Source organism: Ailuropoda melanoleuca, chromosome 11, assembly GCF_002007445.2.
Source record: "Ailuropoda melanoleuca isolate Jingjing chromosome 11, ASM200744v2, whole genome shotgun sequence".
Lineage (NCBI taxonomy): Eukaryota > Metazoa > Chordata > Mammalia > Carnivora > Ursidae > Ailuropoda > Ailuropoda melanoleuca.
In genome coordinates this window covers 41386933-41412412 of record NC_048228.1, presented here as the reverse complement: position 1 = coordinate 41412412, position 25480 = coordinate 41386933, and the positions used below count along the sequence as shown (strand labels likewise).

Genomic DNA, 25480 nt, shown 5'->3' with positions numbered 1-25480 from the left:
CCAAGCCTGACTCATGTAAATGTTCTGGTATTTTCTTTTCCTTCAAATTGGGAAACAAGTATTATGACAGAGGATTTTCACTGAGAAAACTTTGCTTTCTATAACACATTTAGCCCTAATATTACCAGATCTGACAGGAGGAAGGGTGGAGATTGCATTCTTTAAATTTTTCATAAACATCTACAAATATCTAGTGATTTTCACTTCTAGTCATTTTTCAGCCCAAAGGCTAAAAATTTTCTGTAGTTTACCAAATTATTTACAATGATCTGTATATTATAGTATGTGGTGATTTTATTCTAGTGCCCAAATTTCCTATTACATGTTTCTGTTAATTCTAGAAGAGAAAATTTTTTAAGAGAGAGAAAGCAACGGAGGGGCAGAGAGAGAGGGAGAGAGAGAATCTTAAGCAGGCTCCACATCCAGCATGGAGCCCAACGTGGGGCTTGATCTCACAACCCTGAGATCATGACCTGAGCTGAAATCAAGAGTCAGACACTTAACCAACTGAGCCACCCAGGCGTGCCAAGAAATTTTTCTTTTTAATTGTTTATTTTATATAGAAAATTGTTTATTGGATATAGAAAAATAAAACTTTGATTTTGAAATTTTCAATCCCTTTCTTTGTTTTTTTTTATTTTTTCTTCCTCTACCTATATTTTGGTAGACCAAGTAGTTCCTGTAAATGATTTTATACCATCAGCTATACGGAGTCCTAAAAATTTGTCTACTTTCTTATAATTTTTCTTAGTCAATGAAGTGCTATTCATTTGTCCAGGTGGTTCATCTGTTATTAGAAAAGGGGCAGTCTCCAGCATCCAAAGAACATGTCCCCGTGACCCCACAGTGCACCCTTCCAGATCCAGATGCCCAAGGTCAAGCCCCAGAAAAAATGAAGAAAATGACTCATGTCAAAGACTACAGCTTTGTCACTGCAGGTCAGGCCTTGAGAGACTGCCATCTCACCTTTAACTATTTACTGACTTACTCAAAATTTAATTTTTATATATTTGATCATAATTCATACCAGAGTCTAATTACTCTTATCAACTGTAAATAATCTGATGGAGCATTATACCAGTTTTCTTTTTTAAAGACACATATTTGTACCTCTTCGAGTTTGAAAGACCTTGGATAACGAAGTCATGCATAAAACAAGATATGGCCACCTAATGGTGCTTTAAATAGTTGTAAAATTCAAATGAAATTTTCAAGGGAAGAAACAAATATAAATAATTACTAGAATGGCTTTAAAGCCATATGAAACCTTGACTCTTAACATTTTCTATATTGTGGTTTAATTTTACAGACTTGTCAAACTAACCCTAGGCAGAAATTCACCTCATAGTTCCCAAATAGTGGTGTTTCTTAAAAACTTGCAAGCCCTTGGACATAACACTACTTGATAGTAAAAAAAGAAGATTAAGAATGATGTAGTACTGAGTTTTTCATAAGGCTGAAAGTGTTCATAATACAAAAGTACCCTTTATTCTGAGATTCTCTTTATCTCATTTTCAAGGGCTTAAATGTCCTTTACTTTATAAATGATGGTGGTGGTATATAGTTATTGTTTTGTCTTTTATTTTAATTCCTTATTTGATTGCAAATGTTAGTACCTCTGAATTAGTCACAAAAATAAGAAGAAAAAATAGCCAAGCCTGTATTATTTTATCTGATTATGAAAATAAAATTAGCATACCCACTTTATCTCACTGCCCGGTATTTTTTATTTTTTCCATCACTCCTTCTTTAAATGTGTTTTTTCATTCTTTTCTGGTTATTATTCTTTCAGTTTCTTTTGTTGATGAGAATTTTTGTATAATGCCATTGCATTTTACTGGAATAAATTATGCCTCACTGAAACAGAGTGTCAGTTTACTTTCCTCTACCCTTCTCCAACATTTGTTTTGCTCTTCTTACCATCTCTCTGCAATTATGTATCCGAATTTCCCTCATTCTTCTCCTTCCCCAGACTTTTCTCTCCTTTTTTGTTATTCTACAGTCTTTTATTAAAATACATGGGATTAAAGCATAATTTTATTTTCAGAACCTTGATATCAAAACCCTTTCCTGTTTAAGTAGCTTAGTTCATGCAGCTTAGTTTATTAAGTTTCCTAATGACAGAGAGTGTGAGGTAGGATTTGAATATAGAGTAAAAGTACAGTAAGTGCCTATAAAGCTGTAAATATTCTGAGAAAGTGGCCTTTTTAAGATGTGTCTACAAGTATATGTGTTTGTATGTTCATATGTGTACATAGCATGTTAAGAATATTTAAATTTTTATACTTTTTTTTTTTCTCCAGAGAATACATTTGAGGTAAAATTGTTTAAAAATAGCTCAGGCCTAGGATTCAGTTTTTCTCGAGAAGACAGTCTGATTCCTGAACAAATGAATGCCAGCATAGTAAGGGTTAAAAAGCTCTTTCCTGGACAGCCAGCAGCAGAAAGTGGAAAAATTGATGTGGGAGATGTTATCTTGAAAGTGAATGGAGCCTCTTTGAAGGGACTATCTCAGCAGGTGAGCCCCCAGGTGTTAAATGTAGCACTTTTAATAATGCGATGGATTGGCCTTATTCATAATGATTTCCTAATACTGGCTTAACTCTATCTTCTTTTGTCATTCACGGTTCCCCTAGGAAGTCATATCTGCTCTCAGGGGAACATCTCCAGAAGTATCCTTGCTGCTCTGTAGACCTTCACCTGGTGTGCTGCCAGAAATTGACCCTGCTCTGTTGGTGAGACCTGTGAAAAGTCTGTATTTTTATGGAATAGAATTGAGTGATTAATTCAGCTGTAGCGGTTTCATCATTGATTGATCTCCTGGGTTTCATCCTACTTTATTCTTTAGCTAGGCGTATCTTGTGTGGGTCATGTAGCCTCTGAGTGTATTCTACATTTTAAAGTAATTCAATTCACTTTCTTTTCTCTCCTTTCCACTTCTAGAATTCTAAAATTTTAGGAGTTTGTTTTCTAAACATAATTAGGAAAGGATACAAAATAATGGCTACAAAACCCTTTGTCCATTTCTTCATTGAACCAAACTGGGGAGCATAATTCTCATTCGTAGCTAGTTCAGATAAAAATGAAAATTATTTAAGAACTTTTGTCTTTATTTTTAATACCAGAAATTACAGAGTAAGCAATATGTTTGTCCATTTCCCTTTCTTATGTCAAGAAACAGCTAAAGGATCCAAAATCTATTTTGATGGTTATTTATAAATTACATACTAATAGGTAGGAATCCATATGTAGATGAGTAATAATGTAATTGAAGAAAGACAGCTTTTGTCCTGTCTACTTAAAAGGGTATTCCCTTAAAAATAAACATGACCCCTGGGTATGAAAGGCAGGAGTGTCTAGCCCCAGTAACTTTGGCTTTTTTTATCAGGGAGGGGGGGTAGTGTTGGGACATTAACAGAAAAGCATCATTTCTGAAGGTGTATTATAAACAGCATTTTATGAGACTACAATGATTTTGGGCACCAGATAGGAAGAACTGAGTGGAATTCTCTTAATGTGTATGTAAATCAATACAATCTTTCTGGAAAACAATCTGGAACTATTTAACAAGGGCTTTAAGAACATCCCATGTGCTGATATTTAATAGAAAGTTACAAAGGAGGAACGCCTGGGTGGCTCAGTCAGTTGAGTGGCTGCCTTTGGCTCAGGTCATGATCCCAGGATCCTGGGATCAAGCCCCCATCAGGCTCCCTGCTCAGGGAGCCTGCATCTCTCTCTCCTCCTCGCTTATATTCTCTGTCACTGTCTCTGTTGTCTCTGTCTGTCTCTTCTCTCAAATAAATAAATACAATCTTTTTAAAAAATCACAAGGAAATAATGAGAAACTGAGGTGAAAATGTACATACAAAGAATCTCTAGATTTTTATTAATATAAAAAGTTAGAAACAACTCTGTATAAAATAAAAGAATTCTGAAATAAATGAAAAGTATAGCCATTTGTGGGATCATTACACAGTTTTATGCAGTTTTTTTCAAAGCATATTTAAGGACTTCAGAAAATACTCATGATGGAAACCTAAATTTGAAAAGTGGATGCCTGGCTGGCTTAGTCAGTAGAGCATGCAACTCTTGATCTCAGTGAGTTTGACCCCCATGGTGCGTGTAGAGATTACTTAAAAAGAAAGCCTTAAAAAAAAAAAAAAAGTAGGCTACAAAGTACAACATATAGTACAATTCTGATTTAAAGTATAAGTCATGTTAGGGCACCTGGGTGGCTCAGTCGTTAAGCGTCTGCCTTTGGCTCAGGGCGTGATCCCAGCATTCTGGGATCGAGCCCCACATCAGGCTCCTCAGCTGGGAGCCTGCTTCTTCCTCTCCCACTCCCCCTGCTTGTGTTCCCTCTCTCTCTCTGTCAGATAAATTAATTAATTAATTAAATCTTTTTTAAAAATAAAGTATAAGTCATATAATTTTAATAGTTATTTTTATATATGATATTTATATATGGCGTTTCTAATGAGCATAAATTACTTTTTTTATAAAAAAATAATTGAATATTTTAATAGAAAGTGCTGTTGTTCAACATGTTCTTTTTTAATTGTTTGTTTTTTATAAATATTTTATTTATTTATTTGGCTGAGAGAGAGAACATGAACAGAGGGAGGGGCAGAAGCAGACTCCCCACTGAGCCGGGAGCCAAACTCAGAGCTTGATCCCAGGACCCCCAGATCATGAGCTGAGCCAAATTTAGACGCTTAACCAACTGAGCCACCCAGGCGCCCCTCAATTAAGTGTTCTAAAATTAATATAAGTTGTCACACTCTGATCTCTTTCAACGTGTGCATTACAGACCCCACTGCACTCTCTGGCACAAGTACTTCCAAACAATAGTAAAGACTCTTCTCAGCCAGCATGTGTGGAGCAAGGCACCAGCTCAGATGAAAATGAAATGTATGACAAAAGCAAGAAGCAGTGCGTATCGCCATCCAGAAGAGACAGTTATAGTGATAGTAGTGGGAGTGGAGAAGAAGACTTGGTGAAAGCTCCAGCAATGATACCAAGTATGAGCTGGAGTTCATCTTTGCATCAGACTCTAAACAACATGGTATCACAGGCACAAAGTCAACATGAAGCATCGAAGAGTCAAGAAGATACCATTTGTACCATGTTTTACTACCCTCAGAACATACCCAGTAAACCAGAACTGGAGGACAGGTATTGTCAATATTATGTGTAGCACTCAAAGCAACTGGCTGTTGTTAGTAATGGGAGCAGCAACCTACATTTCTCTAAAGATCAAGTATGTCTATGTGTGAACAAACTTCACAGTGACTGGGCAGATGGTGCCTGTATTGGATATCTAGTTGTTGTGACTGACAGTGTTAGTAAGCAAACCAGTAAGCTCTCTAGCCTTTTGACCTGAGACTTGCTGATCTCTTGAGCATATTTAGCTGAAATTGGGAAAGTTGTTTGCATGTCATCATCATTCATATTACTTAAAAGAAAGCGAAGAGACCTGTTTGGATGGTGATGGGCAGGAGAGTAGGGAGTACAAATATAAAAAGGAAAGTGGTTGGGAGGGAGGAGACAGAGTTTAAAAAGATAAGATATAAAACTGCAGAAGATGGGGAAAGATGATTGAAAACATAAAGGCCAAAAAAATGAAAGACTACATTTCTACCTCTAACAGTTATTCATCAATTTTATTGTTTGGTTACATCTTTGTGTATATCCAGGTGCACCCATTATTTGTTCAAGTTCTTGGGTGTTTCGGCGGTTTTTTCCCATTGTATCATCCAAAATAACCACAGAAATAAGACTTGCATTCTTTTCTTTTTTTTTTTTTTTCTTTTCTTATTCTGTTGAAACACACATTAGGTTTCCGATAACATTAGCTTCAGCCTTGAATTAACAACTAGGAATCAAAAGTATATTTATTTAACCTGTCTCACTAATTTATGCAGCTTAAAGAGCTTCAAAATAAAACCTGGACAGAGAATAAAAATTAGTAATGTTAGCATGTAACAGATATGAAATAAATTCATAGTCTAGAGTCAGGCAAAAATTAGCTAGGATCGCAATCAAAAGCAGACATGAGCATTTGTTAAGCATTTTCTGTTTGTGGCACAAACTTACTATATTGGATTGAAATGTATTTGAAAATAGTCTTGCTCCTTTGTCTGTATAGCAACCCTCCTTCCCCTCTACCACCGGACATGACTCTTGGGCTGAGCTATCAACCCCAAGCAGAATCTGCTTCCACTAATTTAATGGATAAATATCATATATATCACATTTCTGAACCAACTAGACAAGAAAGCTTGACATCTTTGAAAAATAACTTGGAAAACCACCTTGAAGACTTTGAGCTGGTGAGTTGTTTCCTTTGTATTAAGAAAATTCCGTATTTTCTCAAGTAAGATGTAGTCACACACAGTTTCCCTTTAGAGAAAAGGCAGTCTTTTAAAGTAGCTTCAAATCCAAGTCCAGTAAATAGATAACACATCTGGTGTGTTTCTGTGCTATGAATCCTGGGGAAAGGCAAAAAGACCAGGGTATAAATCCTGGCCCTACCAATGAGTTGCCATAATTGGGCAGATGTCTGTAGAATTACTTAATTCTTCTGAGTCTTAGTAGTTTTGCCTATAAAATAGAGCTAGTAACCTCATAGGATTGTGGTAAGGATTAAATGAAATATATATGTGGGGCATCTAAGACAGTGTCTGCTATTTCCCAAATTCTGATGAGTTGCCTATTTAATTTTTAATCAACTTTGAATGTAATTTTTTCCTCCTTCACACTTTTGTGTGTGTCCCCAAATGGAATCCTTTACATTGTACTAATAGCCCTAGGACTTCTAAACCTTTACATTCAGTTTGAAGCCAAATTTCCAAGAATAGTATCCTTTACCTTGGTTGAAATCAGCCTTTTTCAATATTGTTTTTATTATCCAAGTAATAAATATTTTTGTAGGAAAATTAAAAAACAAACAAAAAAGATTAAAACCACTGATAACCTCACCATCTAAAAATCATAAACATTTTGGAGTTAATCTCTCCAGGTACTTGGTTTGTCTAGAAGCGTGCGTATATGTGCGCACACGTGTGTGTGTGTGTGTGTGTGTGTGTGTGTGTGTGTAACATCTACATCTTCAGTTTGGTTCTCAGCAGTAGAAAATAATCTTTTCTCAGAAAGAAGAAAATCTTTGAATGATTTCCTTTAGAAGTGTGTCATCAAGGACGCCTGGGTGGCTCATTCGGTTGGGTGGCTGCCTTTGGCTCAGGTCATGATCCCAGGGTCCTGGGTTCGAGCCCCTCATCAGGTCCCCTGCTCAATGGGGAGCCTGCTTCTTCCTCTGCCTGCCGCTCCCTCTGCTTGTGCTCTCTCTGTTTCTCTGACAAATAATTAAATAAAATCTTTTTTTTAAAAAAAAGTATGTCATTACCCTATAAGCTATAAGCAACCTTCATATCTCATTCAAAATCTTTTTTTAAAAAATTTTTTACACAATTAAATGAAGTTGTAATATTTAGTCATCCAAAAGAAAACCTTTCCTTTTATGGCTCTTGGCATCTATCTTGACTATTTAGAAATATATGAGGAATTTTTCTTGAACCTTTCACTGAAAATGTATTCTTTGATCATCAAAGTATAATCACTAATGTGTCCTTGTTTATCCTAAAAATACAAAAATTGAATCATAAGTAAGTTTTGTCTCAGCTGTCTTTAGACAAACGCATAGTGTTGTATCTAAACCCAACTCTTACATGGGGGTACATTCTATCTAGAATTGGATAGACCTAGCTTCTTCACTTGGTTAAGATCAGTGGTTTTGGTTTCCTCCTCTTTCATTCAGTAGAAATAATAGTCCTCTCTGTTCATCGATGGGCAAAAATAGACAACCTGAAGAGTCACTGTTTTCTTCCCTTAGGAAGTAGAACTCCTCATTACCCTAAGTAAATCAGAAAAAGGAAGCCTGGGTTTTACAGTAACCAAAGGCAATCAGAGTATTGGTTGTTATGTTCATGATGTCATTCAGGATCCAGCCAAAAGTGATGGAAGGCTAAGACCTGGGGACCGGCTCATAAAGGTAAGACATTACCAGAATGGATTTGTGCAAATGTAGCCAAAAACCAAGCCAGGCTGTAGAAGGAAGAACGAGAAGATTGAGTTAATATAACACTCCATTTATTTGTTTGGCTTATACTTTCCTTCTCCACCTCTTAAAGATAAAGGCCTTTATATAATTAACAGTTTAGGGAATGCTGTTACAGTTCCCTTTTTAATTAGGAAGTCCCTCTAATCTCAGTTAAAGCATTAAATAAGCTATCTTGGGTGTCAGGAACAGAAAGTTTCTTAAATTACCATGAGGATAAATTTCCTATATTAGCAAAATAATGGTGCCTTTGTATTTTACATTATTTCACATGTAATTACTTGATCATTGTACTTAGGATTTCCACAATAAAGAGAATTAGCAGTAAATTAGAGACCGCTCTCTTACTGGCTAGTATACAGCTAGGGAGATCACCGTATTTTCATAGCAACTTCTAATCCTGTTTTGCCTTTTTCTCATTTTTGTAGGTTAATGATACAGATGTTACAAACATGACTCACACAGATGCAGTGAATCTGCTCCGAGCTGCACCCAAGACAGTCAAATTAGTTCTAGGACGAGTTCTAGAACTACCCAGGATGCCAGTGCTGCCTCATTTGCTACCTGATATTACATTAACATGCAGCAAGGAGGAGTTGGGTAATGCACATTCAAGCTTTGTCCAGTGTGATTTTCTTGGCTAGGTTAAAAGTAAGTACTCTTTAAGTCTAAGGAACCCAATATTTTCTATTCCCTGAAGGTTTTTCCTTATCTGGAGGTCATGACAGCCTTCATCAAGTGGTATATATTAGTGATATCAATCCGAGTTCAGTTGCAGCCATTGAGGGTAACCTCCAGCTATTAGACATCATCCACTATGTGAACGGAGCCAGCACACAAGGAATGACCTTGGAAGAAGCTAAGACAGCATTGGACATGTCACTTCCTTCAGTAGTCCTGAAAGCAACAAGGTATTCTGCGATTATTTGTGGGGTTTGTGTGTTGGCACAAGTTTCAGGCTCTTGATTACACTTATGCTATCTTAAAAAGATATTCCTAAATTAGTAATTCACAGACTAAACTGGCAAGAATTAATAAATTTAGAACAGACTTTTTTGTTTTTTTAACACTTTTTTTTTATTTAAGTAATCTCTGCACCCATCATGGGGCTCAAAATCACAACCCCAAGATCAAGAGTCACATGCTCTTCCAACTGAACCAGCCAGGCACCCCCGAGAATGGATTTATTGATAGGAGGTTCCAAGAGCATGTTAAGTGGGTTAGTGTTTGGATACATGTTTGCAGTTGTTAATAGGGTGGTTACCATGTTTGTCAGGATATTTTCAGTTGTAAGTAACAGAAAAATACAACTCAACTTGGTTTAAACAATAAAGGGTTTACATGATTTAAAAAGTCCAAAGATGAGGTGGTCGTCAAAGTTTGATCAGGGCTCTGTCTCCATTTTTTGCTGTTTTCATTTATTCTCTCTTCTCTGTTTCCTTCATGATTGTTAAATGGCTGTGTCAGTTTCATGTCTCACACCTGCATACTGCACTATCCAGAACAATCTTCTGACAAGTCGCCCCAATAACCATGGTAAAGCAAGGACTGTGTGCAGATTGTCTTAGACCTAAATTAAGACCAGTCCCTGAGTTGAGGCAAAGGGATAAGAATATACTGATTGGCTGAGGCCAGTACTGGCCCATTTCCAGAGCTGGGGCAAAGACAGTCCTACCCAAACTTCAGGTCTACAGCCATTGAGGCATATAATTATCACTTTCACTACACCTTATAACAATTTCACATTATAAGAAGTGCTAATGAGCACTTTTCTTTCACTTAATAATAGAAATAAATTGGAAAAAATGTACATATTAGTTTCAAATTACTATAAATATAGCGACTTAGATGATACAAGTTTCTTATCTTAATAGTTCCAGAAGTCAGAAATACAAAGTGGGTTTCACTGAGCTAAAATCAAGATATTATCAGCGCTGCATTCCTTTGATACGCTCCAGGAGAAAATCCATTTCCTTACCTTTTCTACCATCTAGAGATTCCCCATATATACCCCTTGGCTCATGGCCCCCTTCCATCTTCAAAGCCAGCAGTCACAACATTCTACTTCTGTTGTCACATCTCTTTCTCTGACTATGCCTTTCCTGCCTTCTTCTTTCACTTATAAGGACCCCTGTGATTACATCGGGCCCACCTAGATAGTACACAGTAACGTCCCAGTCTTCAGATCCTTAACTTACATCTGCAAAATCCCTTTTACCAAGTAAGGTAACATATTCACAGGTTTGGAGGATTAGAATCTGGACACCTTTGTGGGGCCGTTATTCTGCCCACTATAAGGTACATACAGGCAGGCTTTCTAGGTTACAGATTTATGTTACATTTATATCTGTACTACATGGTGAGTTTTACATAGCATGTCTTTCAAAATACAGGAACTGTAATTAAATCATTTGATCATAAACATTTGTTCCTTCTAAACCTTTAAATTAGATTGTGTACTTTTTTTTCTTTGAAGGTAATCCCTGATCTGTTTCCATCCTGTATTTCTAAAAATTTGATTGGCATACATTTATTTTCATAGATGTAGCTGAATGTTAATTAGTGGAGGAGAAAGTGTTCAAACAACCTGGAAAATATTTTTGTGAAAATTAACATCTCCGCTAAGCATAGATCTAGCTGAATTTTTTTGCCTCAAAATCCATAGAGTGCCCTTTACCACAGCCCTAAAATCACTTTCTTTTGCCTTTCTGCTTTTATCTTCACTGTAGTCACCACAGTTATGGTGGTGCTAGCCACAATTGCTTTCTCCTTCTTTCTTCCTCCAGCTTTCTCCACGACTGTATATATCCGTCCTCTTTAAAGTCCAAAAGGTAGCTGTAACGGAGGGGTAGAGATCTGTGGTAATTGTCTGTATGTCAAGAACTGTGCAGGGTCTGTGGTCTTACCCTACTTGCAAGCTAATAAACCAGCCAGTTACTGTTTCTTGGGTGCTGGTAGAAGGTATGAAACTCCTGGATCAGAGACAAAATGTTTTTTAATAACCACAAAGCAGCATGGGCATGGTATTGGTGTCAGTTCCACACATCTTCTAAGTCTCCTGAAGATGCACGTGTGGGCCTAGTGGATTCCTTAACATACAGCGGGTTGTATTACAGGAGAGGAATACCATGAGGAGAAGAAGAACCCGCCCCTTTATGGCAGGCTGTAAGAAAACCTGCTTTTTATTTGGAGAGAGAAGTTACCTCATCCCTCAAGCTTTCTCACCACAAACATAGCCTTGAGCATCAGCACAGATAAAAAGCAGTCAGGGCCTTGCACTTCTGGGGTACCTGGGAAGAATATACAGAGCCCATGGCAAATTGCTTCTCCCAGCACTGTATACTTGGCAGATTCCCTTTTCTCTCAAGCACTAGCAACGATAAGATTGCATACTCGTCCTCTGCTTCCAAGGTGCTGTCTTTCTGACAGTTTTTCACATTGGCTGGTACTATCCTTATAATCGTTTGAACATATATATTATGTCTAGGTTTTCACTTTAAACAATTAAAAAAAAAACACATATCAAGGGCTTCAGATATACGAAACATAGTGACTTATAATTCCTAAGGTATCTTTGAACTATCACCTGAGTGACAGTGAGCTAAGTAATTAGGTCTTGAACACTACAAGTGTTTAAAATGAAAGGGGAAATGTGGTAGTGTGTTAAACTGAAATCCAGAGAAAGATCATGTAAAGAAGAGATTCTTAATCTTTTTTCAGTCAAGAATATCTCCCTCCAGAAAATACGTAGATAAAAATTGATGGAAATTTTGTCTACAGCTTTATGGGTTCCTAGTCCCCCCGAAGCCAATCTAAAATAAAATTCCTGAGGCTCAATAGTTAGCAAAGGGTTCAGAGGGTATTTAAACAAGCATCTTAATTTGGAATTGCCTTTTCTTTATTCTTTTTTTTTTTTTAATGACACAGAGATGGTCATCCAGTGGTGCCAAGTTCTAAGAGGTCTGCTGTTTCAACTCCACAGTCAACCAAAGCCAATGGCAAGTATACACTCATTTTATGACACAAGTAGTTATGCAGAGATAAATATTTTTTTCCCAAAAGCAAGTTGGGATACTGTCACTACAATGTTTTTATTGCCCTTTCAGAGTGTTTCTCAGGATCTAACTACAAAAAATTACACATAAATAAATGCATCTCTAAAATTCAGTGTGTAATAGGAAATAGAGCAGCATGGACCATGGGACTTATAGCCAAATCGACCTGACTTTATAAGTTCTGTGTGACCTTAGCAAGTTACTTGATCCATTTCTAAGCCTCTATTTCCTATCAGTAAAATAAGAATATTAGTAGTATCTATCTTGGAAGTTTATAATAAAGCATAAATGCAATAATAATATATGAAATGCCTATCATAATGATCGTCACATAATAATTAGTTCAGACAGTTATTGAATCTCTTCTCTGTGCCAGGCATTTGTCTGGACATCGTGAACATGGCAATGAATATACAAAGTATCTGTCTTATATTTTAGCATAGTAATAGAAATTGTAGTGTTGGTAGTTGTGGCGGTCGCTAACATAAATTTAATGCTTATTCTGGACTAAGCATTCTTTTAATTGCTTTAGTCCTCACAACAGCCCTGTGAAAATAGTGTTACTATAATCCTCCGTTTATAGAAGGGGAAACCAAGAGAAGTTTGACGACTCGCCCAAGCTCACAGAGTTAATAAATGGTAGAGCCAGAATTTAAACCTGGGGTGTCTGATTCCATGCTCTCATTTACATAATTGGACTCAGTAAATGTAGCTTTTAAATGCTAGTGTTAATGTAATAATAAGAACGATAGACACAGGGGAATGTGGTTGAAATTAATGTATTTGAAATGTGAATGGAGTACTTCATACATAACTAAACTTTTAGGTTATCAGGTAGTAGTAGATAAATACCAAAGGAATCTCACTACTGCAGTTGTGATTTGTCTGCTAAATACTAAAGCACAGCTCTTCGCCTCCTCCTCTGTTATCTTGAATGCTTTAGGGATCCTTGCTGCACTGTAATAGTTCCAGTTCACATTAGAGCCAGACTATCTCACGGAATAGTCAGGAGAGCATTTTTCTAGTAACCTCTGCGTCATCTTATGGTAACTTTCAGAGCTAAAGAGAGCTATGCCCTGCCCCCCTTGCAGAAATTGCCTTGTGATCTGTCTATGGGGTTGTCTGACTTGACTCCCACAGAACTGATTTCTTTATGAGTTCTGAAAATCATATAGTTATCAATAATAGGAACTCTCTTACAGTGATGGGAACATAAAATGGTATAGCCATTTTATAAAACAGGCAATCTCTTAAAAATTTAAACATGTGGGACACGTGGGTGGCTCAGTTGGTTAAGCAGCTGCCTTTGACTCAGGTCATGATCCCAGGATCCTGGGATTGAGTCCTGCATCGGTTTTCTTACTCAGTGGGGAGCCTGCTTCTCCCTCTGCCTGCCACTCCCCCCTGCTTGTGCTCTCTCTCCCTCTCTCTCTGACAAATAAAATCTTCAAAAAAAAAAAAAAATTTAAACGTGTGCCTCCCATATGGTCCAGCCATTCCACTTCTCTTTTGTTTACTCAAGAGAAAAGAAAGCATATACCCACACACAAAAACCTGTACACACGAATGTTTTAGCAGCTTCCTTTGTAAAAGTCAAAATCACAAACCACTCAAATGTCCAAAAATTATTGAATGAATAAATCAATATATCCAAACTGAATACTACTTAGTAATAAAAATGGTCTGTTGAGCCATAAAACAACATAAACAAAATAACCTCAAACTATGACTCCAGAGTGAAAAGCCAGACAGAAGAGAGTTTATACTGTATTATTCCATTTATTCAAAGTTATAGAAAATGCAAATTACAGTGACAGAAAGCAGATTAGTGGTTGCTTGACGACAAAGAAGGTGAAAGGCAGGGAAACAGTAGGGAGATTACAAATTATAAAGTATTGTATTTTATACTATTCCAGTATGATTTTTTTGAGCCAGTAGTTTATTATTAGTATACTTTTTTAGTATTTTTTCTGCAAGTTTAATAATGTATTTTATCTCCTGGAAATGATATTAAAAGGCATTCTTGGCTCTTTGTAACATCATCTACATAATTACAGAAATTCCTCCCTACAAATTTCATGTCAACCTTCATCTTTCTAGGTGGAAATTTTTTTTTTAAGATTTATTTATTTGAGAGCATGCAGGTGCAGACAAGTGGGGGGCGGAACAGTGGGAGAGATTCTCAAGCAGAGTTCCCCCTGAGCGCAGAGCTCCACCATGGGCTCGACCTCACCACCCATGAGATCATGACCTGAGCCAAAATCATCAGTCCGCCACTTAACCCACTGAGCCATGCAGGTGCCCCTCTGGATGACATTATTTTTAGGTCATTCTCAAATGGAAGTCCTTGAAGACACATACCTATTTTATTTTTTTCTTTTCTATTTTTTTTCCTTTTTAACTTTTCCAAACTTTACTATACCTTTCAAAATCTCTTAAAAATATAATTTAATGAAGCAAATTATTTTTAAATATGACTTTTTAACTGTAAGAGAGATAATTTCATTTTAGTGCATGTATTGAATCTTCATACTGATGTGCTGAGAGTTAAAATTAACATTTGGTTTAGACATATTAAAAGTTCTGTTGAGTTGTATCCATAACTCATTTTACTGTGTTAAATTGATAGCCTTTACGAAGTGATATGAATGACTTGCTACCTTCCCTTAAACAGTAAAGTGAGTAGAGGTCAGCATCTGTGATACCTCTCCCATTCAGCTGGGGTAATTTATATTCAGTGTCTCACACTAAAACCATTCAGCCCAAACTGAGCTCTCGTGCAAACTACAATATTTTCTTTCAAGAAATTAGCTTTTTTTCCTTGTGATAAACCCTTTTGTAATATTTGATTTCATCCAGTTCGTTTTAAATCACTTTGTAATATGACCTCTTTTGGTATACTAATGAAAATGAGAATATGCACAGAAATGTGGGTGTTCTTTCACTATTTTCATGTCCCTATTGTTCCAGCTGGCTCTTCCCTGAATTTCTGTGTTGTCCCTTTCAGGTCATCACCCTGTGGAGCCTTGCCACAAGCCTGCCCTCACTCCTAGTAATTCATTCTCCAAGGTAAGGAAAAGGCCACTTTCTTCATGTCATACTTCCTTAGCTAAATAACCAGCTTGTTTGTCTTGAGCCAAACTGATTTCACATTTGAATATTTGCCTTTTTTAGATACATGTAGTGATAGTACGAATCTATTTTAGGGAACTCATGGGCCTTGCTTAGTAAAGCACACAGTGAACAACCGCCACAGAAGCAACCTTCCATTACTTGGCACACATTTAGCTCTTATATAAACTAATTACTTGTATAGATAGCTTTAGTGCTGGGATATTTTTTATCAATGTACACAATTCTTCAGGCTGTGTCTTAGATACCCAGAAGAGAAGAATATATATAATTAAGAGTCCTTTAGGTTAATGTTGACCAGCAGTGACTCTCAAATGACAGTTCTGGACTGCTAGTACAGACAGTACTGACAAAAAACAGTACTGACAAAAGATAGAGGCTTACTTGCTTTTTAAAAGAAATGGAAAATGCTTTACCACTTAAGCAAATATAAGAACCTAAATCATTTAAGATTAGCACAGAAAAATATGGAGGTGATTTAACAAAACTACTTTAATACATAACTAAATTCCACTTGGAGCTTTCTCTTTAAGGCCTTACGTATGCCTGTTCATTTGGTTAGCATTTCTGTTTTATGATTTTCTTTTGGCATGTAATGTACATTCTGAAATGATCCCAGCTGGATCTTCATTTTGTGGAATTGTTTAATCCCATACACATCCCATTACAGTCTATTCTGAACCCCACTATTTGAAAGTCTTTCCATATAAGATCCAGAGCTGGATTTAGTGTAGAAGGAAAATTTGGTGACCAGTAGGTCAAAATTCTATGTCTTTCAGCTCACGGGTCCAGCAAATCCTGAAAAGGTATTGCAGTAGAAGAATTATTAGGCAGAAATGATTGCGACACAAAAATAACTGAGATACAGCAACACCCACTATTCCCTGTTTATTCATAAGGTCTACAATTAAGCTGGAACACCTGAATTTTCATGTATTTCTAGTGTTAGTCATACTGTATGGTGTTCATTTTCTTTTTAAATATCAGCATGTTGTTGAAAGGGAGACGCAGAGAATTTTTGTTTAAATTAATATAAAACCCTTAGGAACTAGGACCTTTGTTCTTCATAGTTGCAAACATTTTTTGTTGGAGTTCAAATCTTTCAGGAAGTCTCTCAAACAATATTCTGTTCTTGATGCTAACGTCTGTACTATGAATTTCTTGTAAAGATTGCAGTTTCACAATCCAGTAAAACTTGACATTATATAACCACTAGTTACGAAGAAATAATTCTATTGCATCTACCATTTCTACTTTTTGTCTCGATAAAAAGAGTAAGATCTTCAGAGCAAACCACCTTTTATTTGTATATAATTATTTTAATTTATTCTCATCATTTAATTTTGCATTTTTGTTCAAATCAGTTTTCTTTCAATAGGCCATGCACCATGAAGTGTTCACAATTTCCCATTGAATTAGAAAGTTACATTCTATTCAATAATTTACAGTTATGCTCCCATTGTTACCTTTCTTAAATTGACATGAGTTTAGACTAGATCTTTATACCCAAAAGTTGACCAGAAGCTAAACTAGAGTCTGTGTCCAAGTCACAGCTTCACAAATACTTAAAAGATTATTTTTTCCCTTTCCCTCAACTTCTAAGTTAGTGATCCATAAAACTTTCCTAAAAAGTTTTATGAAAGATAAGTCCCATAAAATATACCTCAAAAAAGAGATTTTTCAAACAGATTTAGGAAATACTGCATAATAGAGTTTTCTTTGGCAACTCAAAATTTATAATAGTAAACATTGTGAGAATTCTTGGAATAAAAATAATTATTTGATGTTATGTAATCTGTTTTCAGAGATTTTGATGACGGAAAGTCCCCTCCTCTTTGTACATTCCATTGTACTGATGTTTCCTAGAAACACTGATCTATTATGGGTAGATAAAAATGGATTTTGTACTAAGAAAGAGGGAGAGAAGGACATGGTGAGGCAATCTACAGTCCCTCCCTAATCCTGGAAGTTAGTAAAATAGTAAACTAATGATTTGCTCTGGTTTCGTACTTCAGGTTAATGGGGAAGAAATAATTGAAGTTTTGTACCCTGAAGGAAAATGCTCTACTTATCAGATGAAGGGATCAGCAAACTTGATTCTCTCCAAAGGTAGTTTTCCATATCAATCATCCAGTTACTCTAAATGCCCTAATAATTCAGGTAATAAAGAAATATTAGGTATTGGGCTTACATGTTCCTATAGTGTAAAAAGGAAGGACTGTTGTTCAAAGAAATAAAAGAACAGTGTAAAATTATTTTTAGTAGCATTACTGTACAAATGTCCTATATTCATTCTCATCTCTAATATTAAAAATATTTTTAAATGATAGAAAAGATAGCTATTTTTGTTCAATAGTGTCGCTTATATTCTTTGAAGCAGCAATTCACCTAATAATTTAGAAAACGTTTCTTGAAGATGTTTGGGCTGCCTTATTGTATCCTTAATCTTTGTAAATTTTATTTTTTTTAAGAGAGAGCATGTGCACAAGAGCACACATGGTGGTGGGGGGGAGGGGCAGAGGGAGAGGGAGAGAGAGAATCTTAAGCAGGCTCCACGCCCAACAGTGTGCGACACAGGGGCTCAATCTCATGACCCCGATACCCTGACCTGAGCCAAAAACCAAGAGTTGGACCCTTAACCGACTGAGCCATCCAGGCACCCCAGTATATCCTGAATCTTTGTAACATAACTTCTTCAGTTGAGTTTCTTTCATGAATTAATAATTTGGGATTAATTTAGGAAAATAAGCTTGAAGTTATTACTTCACAGCATAGATTTTGGTTTATCCTTTTTCAGTTATATTTCTGTGGTCTTTCATCGTGGCAGCCAGAGTCATGCTGGGACTAGAAATGACTAGGTTCCACGAGTGTAAACTGCTCTTCTGCTCCTGGCTGCTTTTCAAAGGAGATGCTTAAAATCTGAAAGATCTGCTATCTTCAATTTGACAGTGTCTCTTTCTCATATCACTATTTTTAAAGTAAAATCTCATGTAAATTCCTGCTTTTCAAGAATCTAATGTACAAGAAGATGATATCTATGATGATCCCCAAGAAGCTGAAGTTATTCAGTCTCTGCTGGACGTTGTGGATGAGGAAGCCCAGAATCTTCTAAACCAGAACAGTGCGGCAGGAGATGCCTGTGTTCCAGGTAGATGACCCAGAGTGGGTAAGCTGGTACACCGAGGAGTACAAAAAGTCCTCCGGGGAGCGTTTTAACCCCTTTTGGCCTACTTGTGTCTCTCCCAGGTTCATTGAAAACCAACGGGAAATTATCTGAAGAGAGAGCAGAAGATACGGACTGTGATGGTTCACCATTACCTGAAGATTTTGCAGAGGTAAGGATAATACCTAGATGAACACTGTCAGATGCTGTGTCCTGTTAGAATTGCGTATCTCCTTACTGAAAGCTTGCTTTCTCTGCTGAAGCCTTACCTCTGCCTCCAACGCCTCCACCATTTCCGATTCCCCAGCACTGCTCACCCCCTGCCCTGACCCTGGCATTCACAGCTTTGTATTTATTTGTCTGGTTCCCATAGGCATTTGCGTTTGTGGCCTGTCCTAGTGTGCTTGGACTATCATCGCAAAATACCACCAACTAGGTGGCTTAAAATACAGGAGTTCATTTTCTCACAATTTTGGAGGATGGAAGTCCAAGATCAATATCCTAGTTGGGTTGGTTTCTGATGAGACCTCTCACCTTGGCTTGTGGATGGCCAGCTTCTCACTGTACCCACATGGCCATTCCTCTGTGTTCATGCACTCCTGGTATCTTCTCTTTTTCCTTATGAGGACGCCATTCCTGTTGGATTAGGGCCCAGTCCTTATGACCTCATTTAGCTTTAATTACCCCCATAAATATCCTGTCTCAAAACATTGTCACATTGTGGGTTAGGGCTTCAACCTGTGAATTCTGTGGGATCACAATACAGACCATAACAAAGTCTTTGCTTCAACCAGTTATAAAATGTACAATTAAGTAAAATTTCATTCACAATAGTTAAAAACAAATAAAAGCTATAGGCATAAATTCAACCCAAAATATGTAAACTTTAAAGCTCTACAAAGAAGCAAAAGAAATATTAAATATTTCTATTCTTTGATAGAAAAACCTTAAATTTAAATTCTCCCTAGATTTACCCATAAATGAAATAATTGTCCCATAAAATATTTCAACTTTTTTTTTAAGATGAGAAGAGTGGCTTGATAAAATGATTTTAAATTTCACATGGAAGAAATTAGGATGTAAAGCTGTCCAGTACAAATCTAAAAATTAAGGTTCAGGTGCGCCTGGGTGGCTCATGCAGTTAAGTGTCTACCTTCGGCTCAGGTCATGATCCCAGGGTCCTGGGATTGAGTCCCGCATCTGGCTCCCTTCTCAGCGGGGAGTGTGCTTCTCTCTCTCCCTCAGCTCCTCCCCACTACCCCCACTCATGCTATCTCTCAGATAAAGTCTTTAATTAAAGCTCATATCATAAAAGTTATTCTACCACCAAAGTACAGGTAGATCCCACAAATTTGCACCTTGAGAATTCAAGATGTTTAAGACCAAACATTTTGGGCCAGTCCATCCTTAAAATTAATAAATTGACGTATGAATATATGGGACTTCTACTTCAGAAGAGATTTTAACTAAGCATAAGCAAAACAAAGAAAGTAAAAAAAAAAGAAATTTCAGGAAAGGAGGAAACAAAGTACTGAGATAAAAATGTGAAGTTTCATTTGTACCAAACTCTAAATGTATTAAAATTACTATGGAAATTATATTCATAAGCAGACAAATTCGAAAAAGACGAATATGACTAATCTCCATAGCTGAAAAGAAGACTAAGGAATATTCCGGAAAATTTTTCTGTTTCATCTTATATTTCTAGAATATTGCCTATATTTGGGTAATTTTAAGCATCTTATAACTTCTGAAAATATTCAGTTTTCATGAGTGCATCTCTTTGGGATCACTGTAAACAAGTTGTAGATTATTTACTGAATCGGTTCAGAACAGTGTATTCTACAACCCTGGAAGCTTTGTGGGGTTTTTTTTTTTTAACTTTTATTATTGAAATATAGTTGAAATACAATGGTATATTAATTTCAGTTAATTTAGTCAAATATTTTGTGACTTGACTCTGTATATTATGTGACTTGACTGTATATATTATGCAGTGCTTGCCACATTAAATGTAATTTATCCTGTCACCATACAAAGTTATTACAATATTAGAGACTTGACTCTATATATTATGCAGTGCTTGCCACATTAAATGTAATTTATCACCTGTCACCATACAAAGTTATTACAATATTACTGGCTCTGTTTCCAGTGCTGTACTTTTCATCTTCATGACTTACTTATTTTATAACTGAAAGTTTGTACCTCTTAATCCCCTTCACCTATTTTGCCCACACTCCCACCCCTGTCCCCTCTGGCAACCACCAGTTTATTCTCTTTATTTATGACTCTGTTTCTGTTGTTTTTGTTCATTTATTTTTTAGATTCCACATCTCAGTAAAACCACACAGTATTAGTCTTTGTCTTATTTCACTTAGCTTGATACCCTGTTGATCTATCCATGTTGTCACAAATGGCAAGATCTCATTCTGTTTTATGACTAAGTAATATTCCATTGTGTATATATACCACATCTTTTTTATTCATCTGTTGATGGATACTTGGGTTGCTTCCATATCTTGGCTATTGTAAATAATGCTGCAGTAGGGGCACTGGCTGGCTNAATATTCCATTGTGTTTATATACCACATCTTTTTTATTCATCTATTGATGGATACTTGGGTTGCTTCCATATCTTGGCTATTGTAAATAATGCTGCAGTAGGGGCACTGGCTGGCTCAGATGGTAGAGCATGCGACTCTTGATCTCTGGATTGTGAGTTCAAGCCCCATTTTGGGTGTAAAGATTACTTAAAAAAAAAAAGGAAAGGTGCAATAAACATAGGGGTACTTCTTTTTAAAACATGTTTTCGTTTTCTTTGTGTAAATACCTGGTAGTGGAATGACTGAATTATGTGTACAACCCTGAAAGTTTTAGGGTTTTAACCCTATGGGCCAAAAGTTAAGCTACTAATCATGGTACTATAAAGAGTATAGTATAGTGCACAGTCATTTGTCACTCTACTGTAGTTTGTCACTCTACACTTGACTACCTCTTAATGAAATACTTAAGGCCAATGTCTGAGTCTTATTTATGAATGAAGGAATGAATGCCAGTTGGCATCTTCTTCTAATTGTAGCAAACTGCTCCTGCAGTATTTGGGTCTCTGAGACACCATACTCCATTACAGTTTGAGCTGATTGATCTATGTTCTCCATGGAGAGACTCCTCACTATATTAATAAAAGGGAAAGATAATTTAACACATTGAAAATCACTAAGATATTCCTGGAGAGCCCATTTTCAAATTTTAAAATTGAAGTAGTGTAGGAACGCCTGGGTGGCTCAGTCGGTTAAGCATCTGCCTTCAGCTCAGGTCATGATCTCCGAGTCCTAGGATCGAGTCCCACGTTGGGCTCCCTCCTCAGCAAGGAGTCTGGTTCTCTCTCTCTCTCTCCCTCTTCCCCTCCTCACCACTCATTCTCTCTCTCTCTCTCTCAAATAGATAAAATCTTTTTTAAGAAAATTGAAGTAGTATAAAAGTATATTCCAAGTATGCCTATCTAAGTAATCATACTTTAGCTTTTCATCTTGCTTTTTCCTTACCTCTATACTATTAATATCCCTTATAAGAAAGGAAAAGCCAAGATGAGTGTAAAGGTGAATAAGTGGAACCAGCGAAAACTCTTGGGTCACTGAAGATGCCTTAGCCATAGGTTGACATTATTTGAATGTCATATGTGTCTTTGTTATAGGAGGATGGACATAACAGTAAATATAGGAAATAATAGGAAAAAAATGGAACATCATGAGATCATTTGATTTTTTTTTTAAATGGGCTAATGTGATTTTTATTTCTCTTTATTTTAGTCTGTCAAAATGAATGGCTGTGAAAAAGATTGTGAAGAAAAAGTAAAAAGTGAAAGGTAAGAAAATATTCTTTTAAAGATAATTCCATTCCTTTTTAGAAGTGCTCTGAAGATTTTCATGTAGATGTTGCTTTTGAAATTAATTTATTCTTTTCCAGTAAAATGAAAATATTTGACTAAATTATGGACCTATGGATGAATATTCAATATTTTTAAAATACTATTACAAGGAGGTTCTAGTGACATGTGACAATGTGTTTGTTAAAACATTCCTCCGAAAAAGAAGTATATCCTTGACTATGGGAAAAATGAAAGAAAGGTCTAAAAGGGAATGTGCCAACAATGATGATACTGATTATCTTCTAGTAGTATTAAAATAAAACGGAAGAAGACAGGAAACATTTTTAACACCCCACAATTTTGTTTCTTTCTGAAAACAGTTTCTAATACAAAATGGATTTTTCCTGATACTTTATTTAGTGTTTTAAAAAGTTATATATATATGTCTGTATATATATGTATATATATATATCGGCCAACAAAGTGTACGAAAATAAATTTTGCTCCGTATCGGATAACCTAAAAATCAAAGGGAGCTACTTGCATTTTCCTAGAAAAGCAAATGGACAGTGAATTTTTCACTAAGTAAAGTTAGACGAGGGGGTACATATTATTATTGGAGAAACGTATACAATTTAAATTTAAAAGATTAGCAAATATCTGGGCCAGCTGCCAATAATTATAAACATACAGGCTCTACTCTGTTAAGCAGGGCAAGGGGAGGAAGGAGAATAGGTAGATTAGTATATGTAATTTATTTGGGAGGCAGTTAGAAACACTATTAAGATATAAATTTAATCTGCATGTTACTCTTGGAAACACTTTATTTTTAATTTTAAAGCCTCTAAANTTCTGAAATCATATACAATCATCAATATCGTTTCTTAATGTAAACAAAATAATAGTGTATCTTACAATGATGGGTGTCAAAGAGTCAAAGAACTGTGGTACANCTCTAAAATCATATACAATCATCAATATCGTTTCTTTCTTAATGTAAACAAAATAATAGTGTATCTTACAATGATGGGTGTCAAAGAGTCAAAGAACTGTGGTACATAACCTTCAATCTAGTAATTTTATTTCTAAGAATTGCTCCCACTACCACGTGTGTACAAAGACATTTCTACAAAAATGTAATTGCAACTTCATGCATACTTCTTAAAAAAATAATATACACAAAATAAATTACGGTATACTAATACAATCACCCATGAAATACTAAAGCAGCTAATCAAAAGAATGAGAAAGAAGGATGGAAGGATATCCAAACTATATCCTTGCAGACTAATACACTTACTCTATGACAAAAGCAACGTCATAAATGCAGAGCTTGCAAATTAAATGTTAATTGTAACCCACAATTAGCTGAAGTAGAGGAAAATATCCACCATAAAAGCAGTATAATCTCTGCCCCCCATGACATTTGGGGAGCATTGTACATGTCTTGCTTTAGTGGTGTGTACTAATGTCATCAGACAGATGTACTCTGCTTTGTTCCCCCTGAATATCAGAAAATGAAAAAATGTGTTCAGCCTTTTACATTATCCTTTTTCACCTCTTCACTAAACATTTCTCCTGCCTAGATTCTCTTCCCTAGCCATCCACCTTACCAGGGAGATGGCCTCTACTATGTACCACTAGAATAATGAGAATTTGTACTGTGCTTTATTACATTGAGTTCCCTGATACAGAAGTGTCCTTCTAGCCCCCAGTTGTAGCAAAAGATGGATGTCCATCAATAGGGACTTCAATAAATAAATTAAGATATATCCATACAGTACAATAGTAGGTAGCTATTAAAAAGACAAGAGAAGTGGGGCGCCTGGGTGGCACAGCGGTTGAGCGTCTGCCTTCGGCTCAGGGCATGATCCCGGCGTTATGGGATCGAGCGCCACATCAGGCTTCTCCACTAGGAGCCTGCTTCTTCCTCTCCCACTCCCCCTGCTTGTGTTCCCTCTCTCGCTGGCTGTCTCTATCTCTGTCGAATAAATAAATAAAATCTTTAAAAAAAAAAAAAAAAGACAAGAGAGGGTCGCCTGGGTGGCTCAGTCAGTTAAGCATCCAACTGTTGATCTCAGCCCAGTTCTTGATCTTAAGCTCGTAAGTCCAAGCCCCAGTTTGGGCTCCATGTTGGGCTCCACACCGGGCATTGAGCCTCCTTAAAAAAAAAAAAAAAAAAAAAAAGACAAGAGCTATATCAGCACAATTGTAATGGGTTATCCATGTTGGAGGGCAGAAACAAACCACCACTTTCTCTGTCCCCAAGAGGACTCCTTCAATCTAAGGTTCAAAGACAGGATTTGTTGAGGATAAATTTTAGACTATATTAAACAATTCTGTACTTCAGTTTAATTTCCATCTACCAATGAATTTTAGAAATTGTGGACTTGGTCTTTTTTAATCAGATGTTCTCTTTTTAAGTATTGATAATTGTAGAGGAAACAAGGGGTTCAAGGACATAATATTTAAATTTATTTCAGGGACAAAACTGAAGAAAATATTACCACTGTGTTTTGTTGTCATAGCTTGATTCAAAAGTCACAAGAAAGGAAGCCTGACGATGATGATGAGATAACATGGGGAAGCGATGAATTGCCGATAGAAACAACAAACCATGAAGATTCCAATAAAGGCAAGAATTTTAGGAGCAATTTTTTGGTCAAAAATAATAGATAAAAAAATAAGTGTATGAAAATTACAGTTTTGAGAATATATGGATGTGTTATTTCACTGTACATGTACATTATTTGGTTCCATACATAAAGTAAAATCACATAGACAAACATCAACATTCAGTTGTAATAACTAGATATTTGTATTAGTATTTGTAGATATTTAGCTGTAGGCTAAAATTCTCAGTGGCCTAAAGTAAAACACAGAAATAAATGTGTAAATACTTTAATTAGAAACACAAAGTCACAATTTTGCCAATCTGGACAAGAGTTGAGGAATGCATTTTATTTACAATAAAATAGGTAGAATAGCTCAAAGACCGGAAATTATTACCCTTGCATCTCAACCTCATTTTTTAAAAACAGGCATTAATTGCTCTAAATCTGTTTCTTTCATTTTATAACTGAGCCAGTGGAGAAATGAGGCTCTATCCAGTGTATCATTTCTCTTTTTTTTATAAAGGCAAT

At 36.2% G+C, this 25480-nt stretch overlaps 1 protein-coding gene across 13 annotated transcripts in view; it reads left to right on the top strand.

Annotated features, from left to right (window-relative positions):
- The window catches only part of PTPN13 (protein tyrosine phosphatase non-receptor type 13), a 193061-nt gene that overhangs the window by 154883 nt on the left and 12698 nt on the right, over positions 1–25480 (top strand). For all 13 annotated transcript variants that reach the window (XM_019806210.2, XM_019806223.2, XM_019806208.2 and 10 more), the window contains 15 exons: positions 779–938; positions 2304–2518; positions 2637–2735; positions 4811–5175; positions 6149–6332; positions 7892–8050; positions 8545–8716; positions 8817–9027; positions 12044–12114; positions 15179–15240; positions 17319–17412; positions 18314–18451; positions 18550–18638; positions 22279–22334; positions 24866–24972. In XM_019806210.2, coding sequence (XP_019661769.2) covers positions 779–938; positions 2304–2518; positions 2637–2735; positions 4811–5175; positions 6149–6332; positions 7892–8050; positions 8545–8716; positions 8817–9027; positions 12044–12114; positions 15179–15240; positions 17319–17412; positions 18314–18451; positions 18550–18638; positions 22279–22334; positions 24866–24972 — 2182 coding nt within the window. The remainder of the gene's footprint in view (positions 1–778; positions 939–2303; positions 2519–2636; positions 2736–4810; positions 5176–6148; positions 6333–7891; positions 8051–8544; positions 8717–8816; positions 9028–12043; positions 12115–15178; positions 15241–17318; positions 17413–18313; positions 18452–18549; positions 18639–22278; positions 22335–24865; positions 24973–25480) is intronic.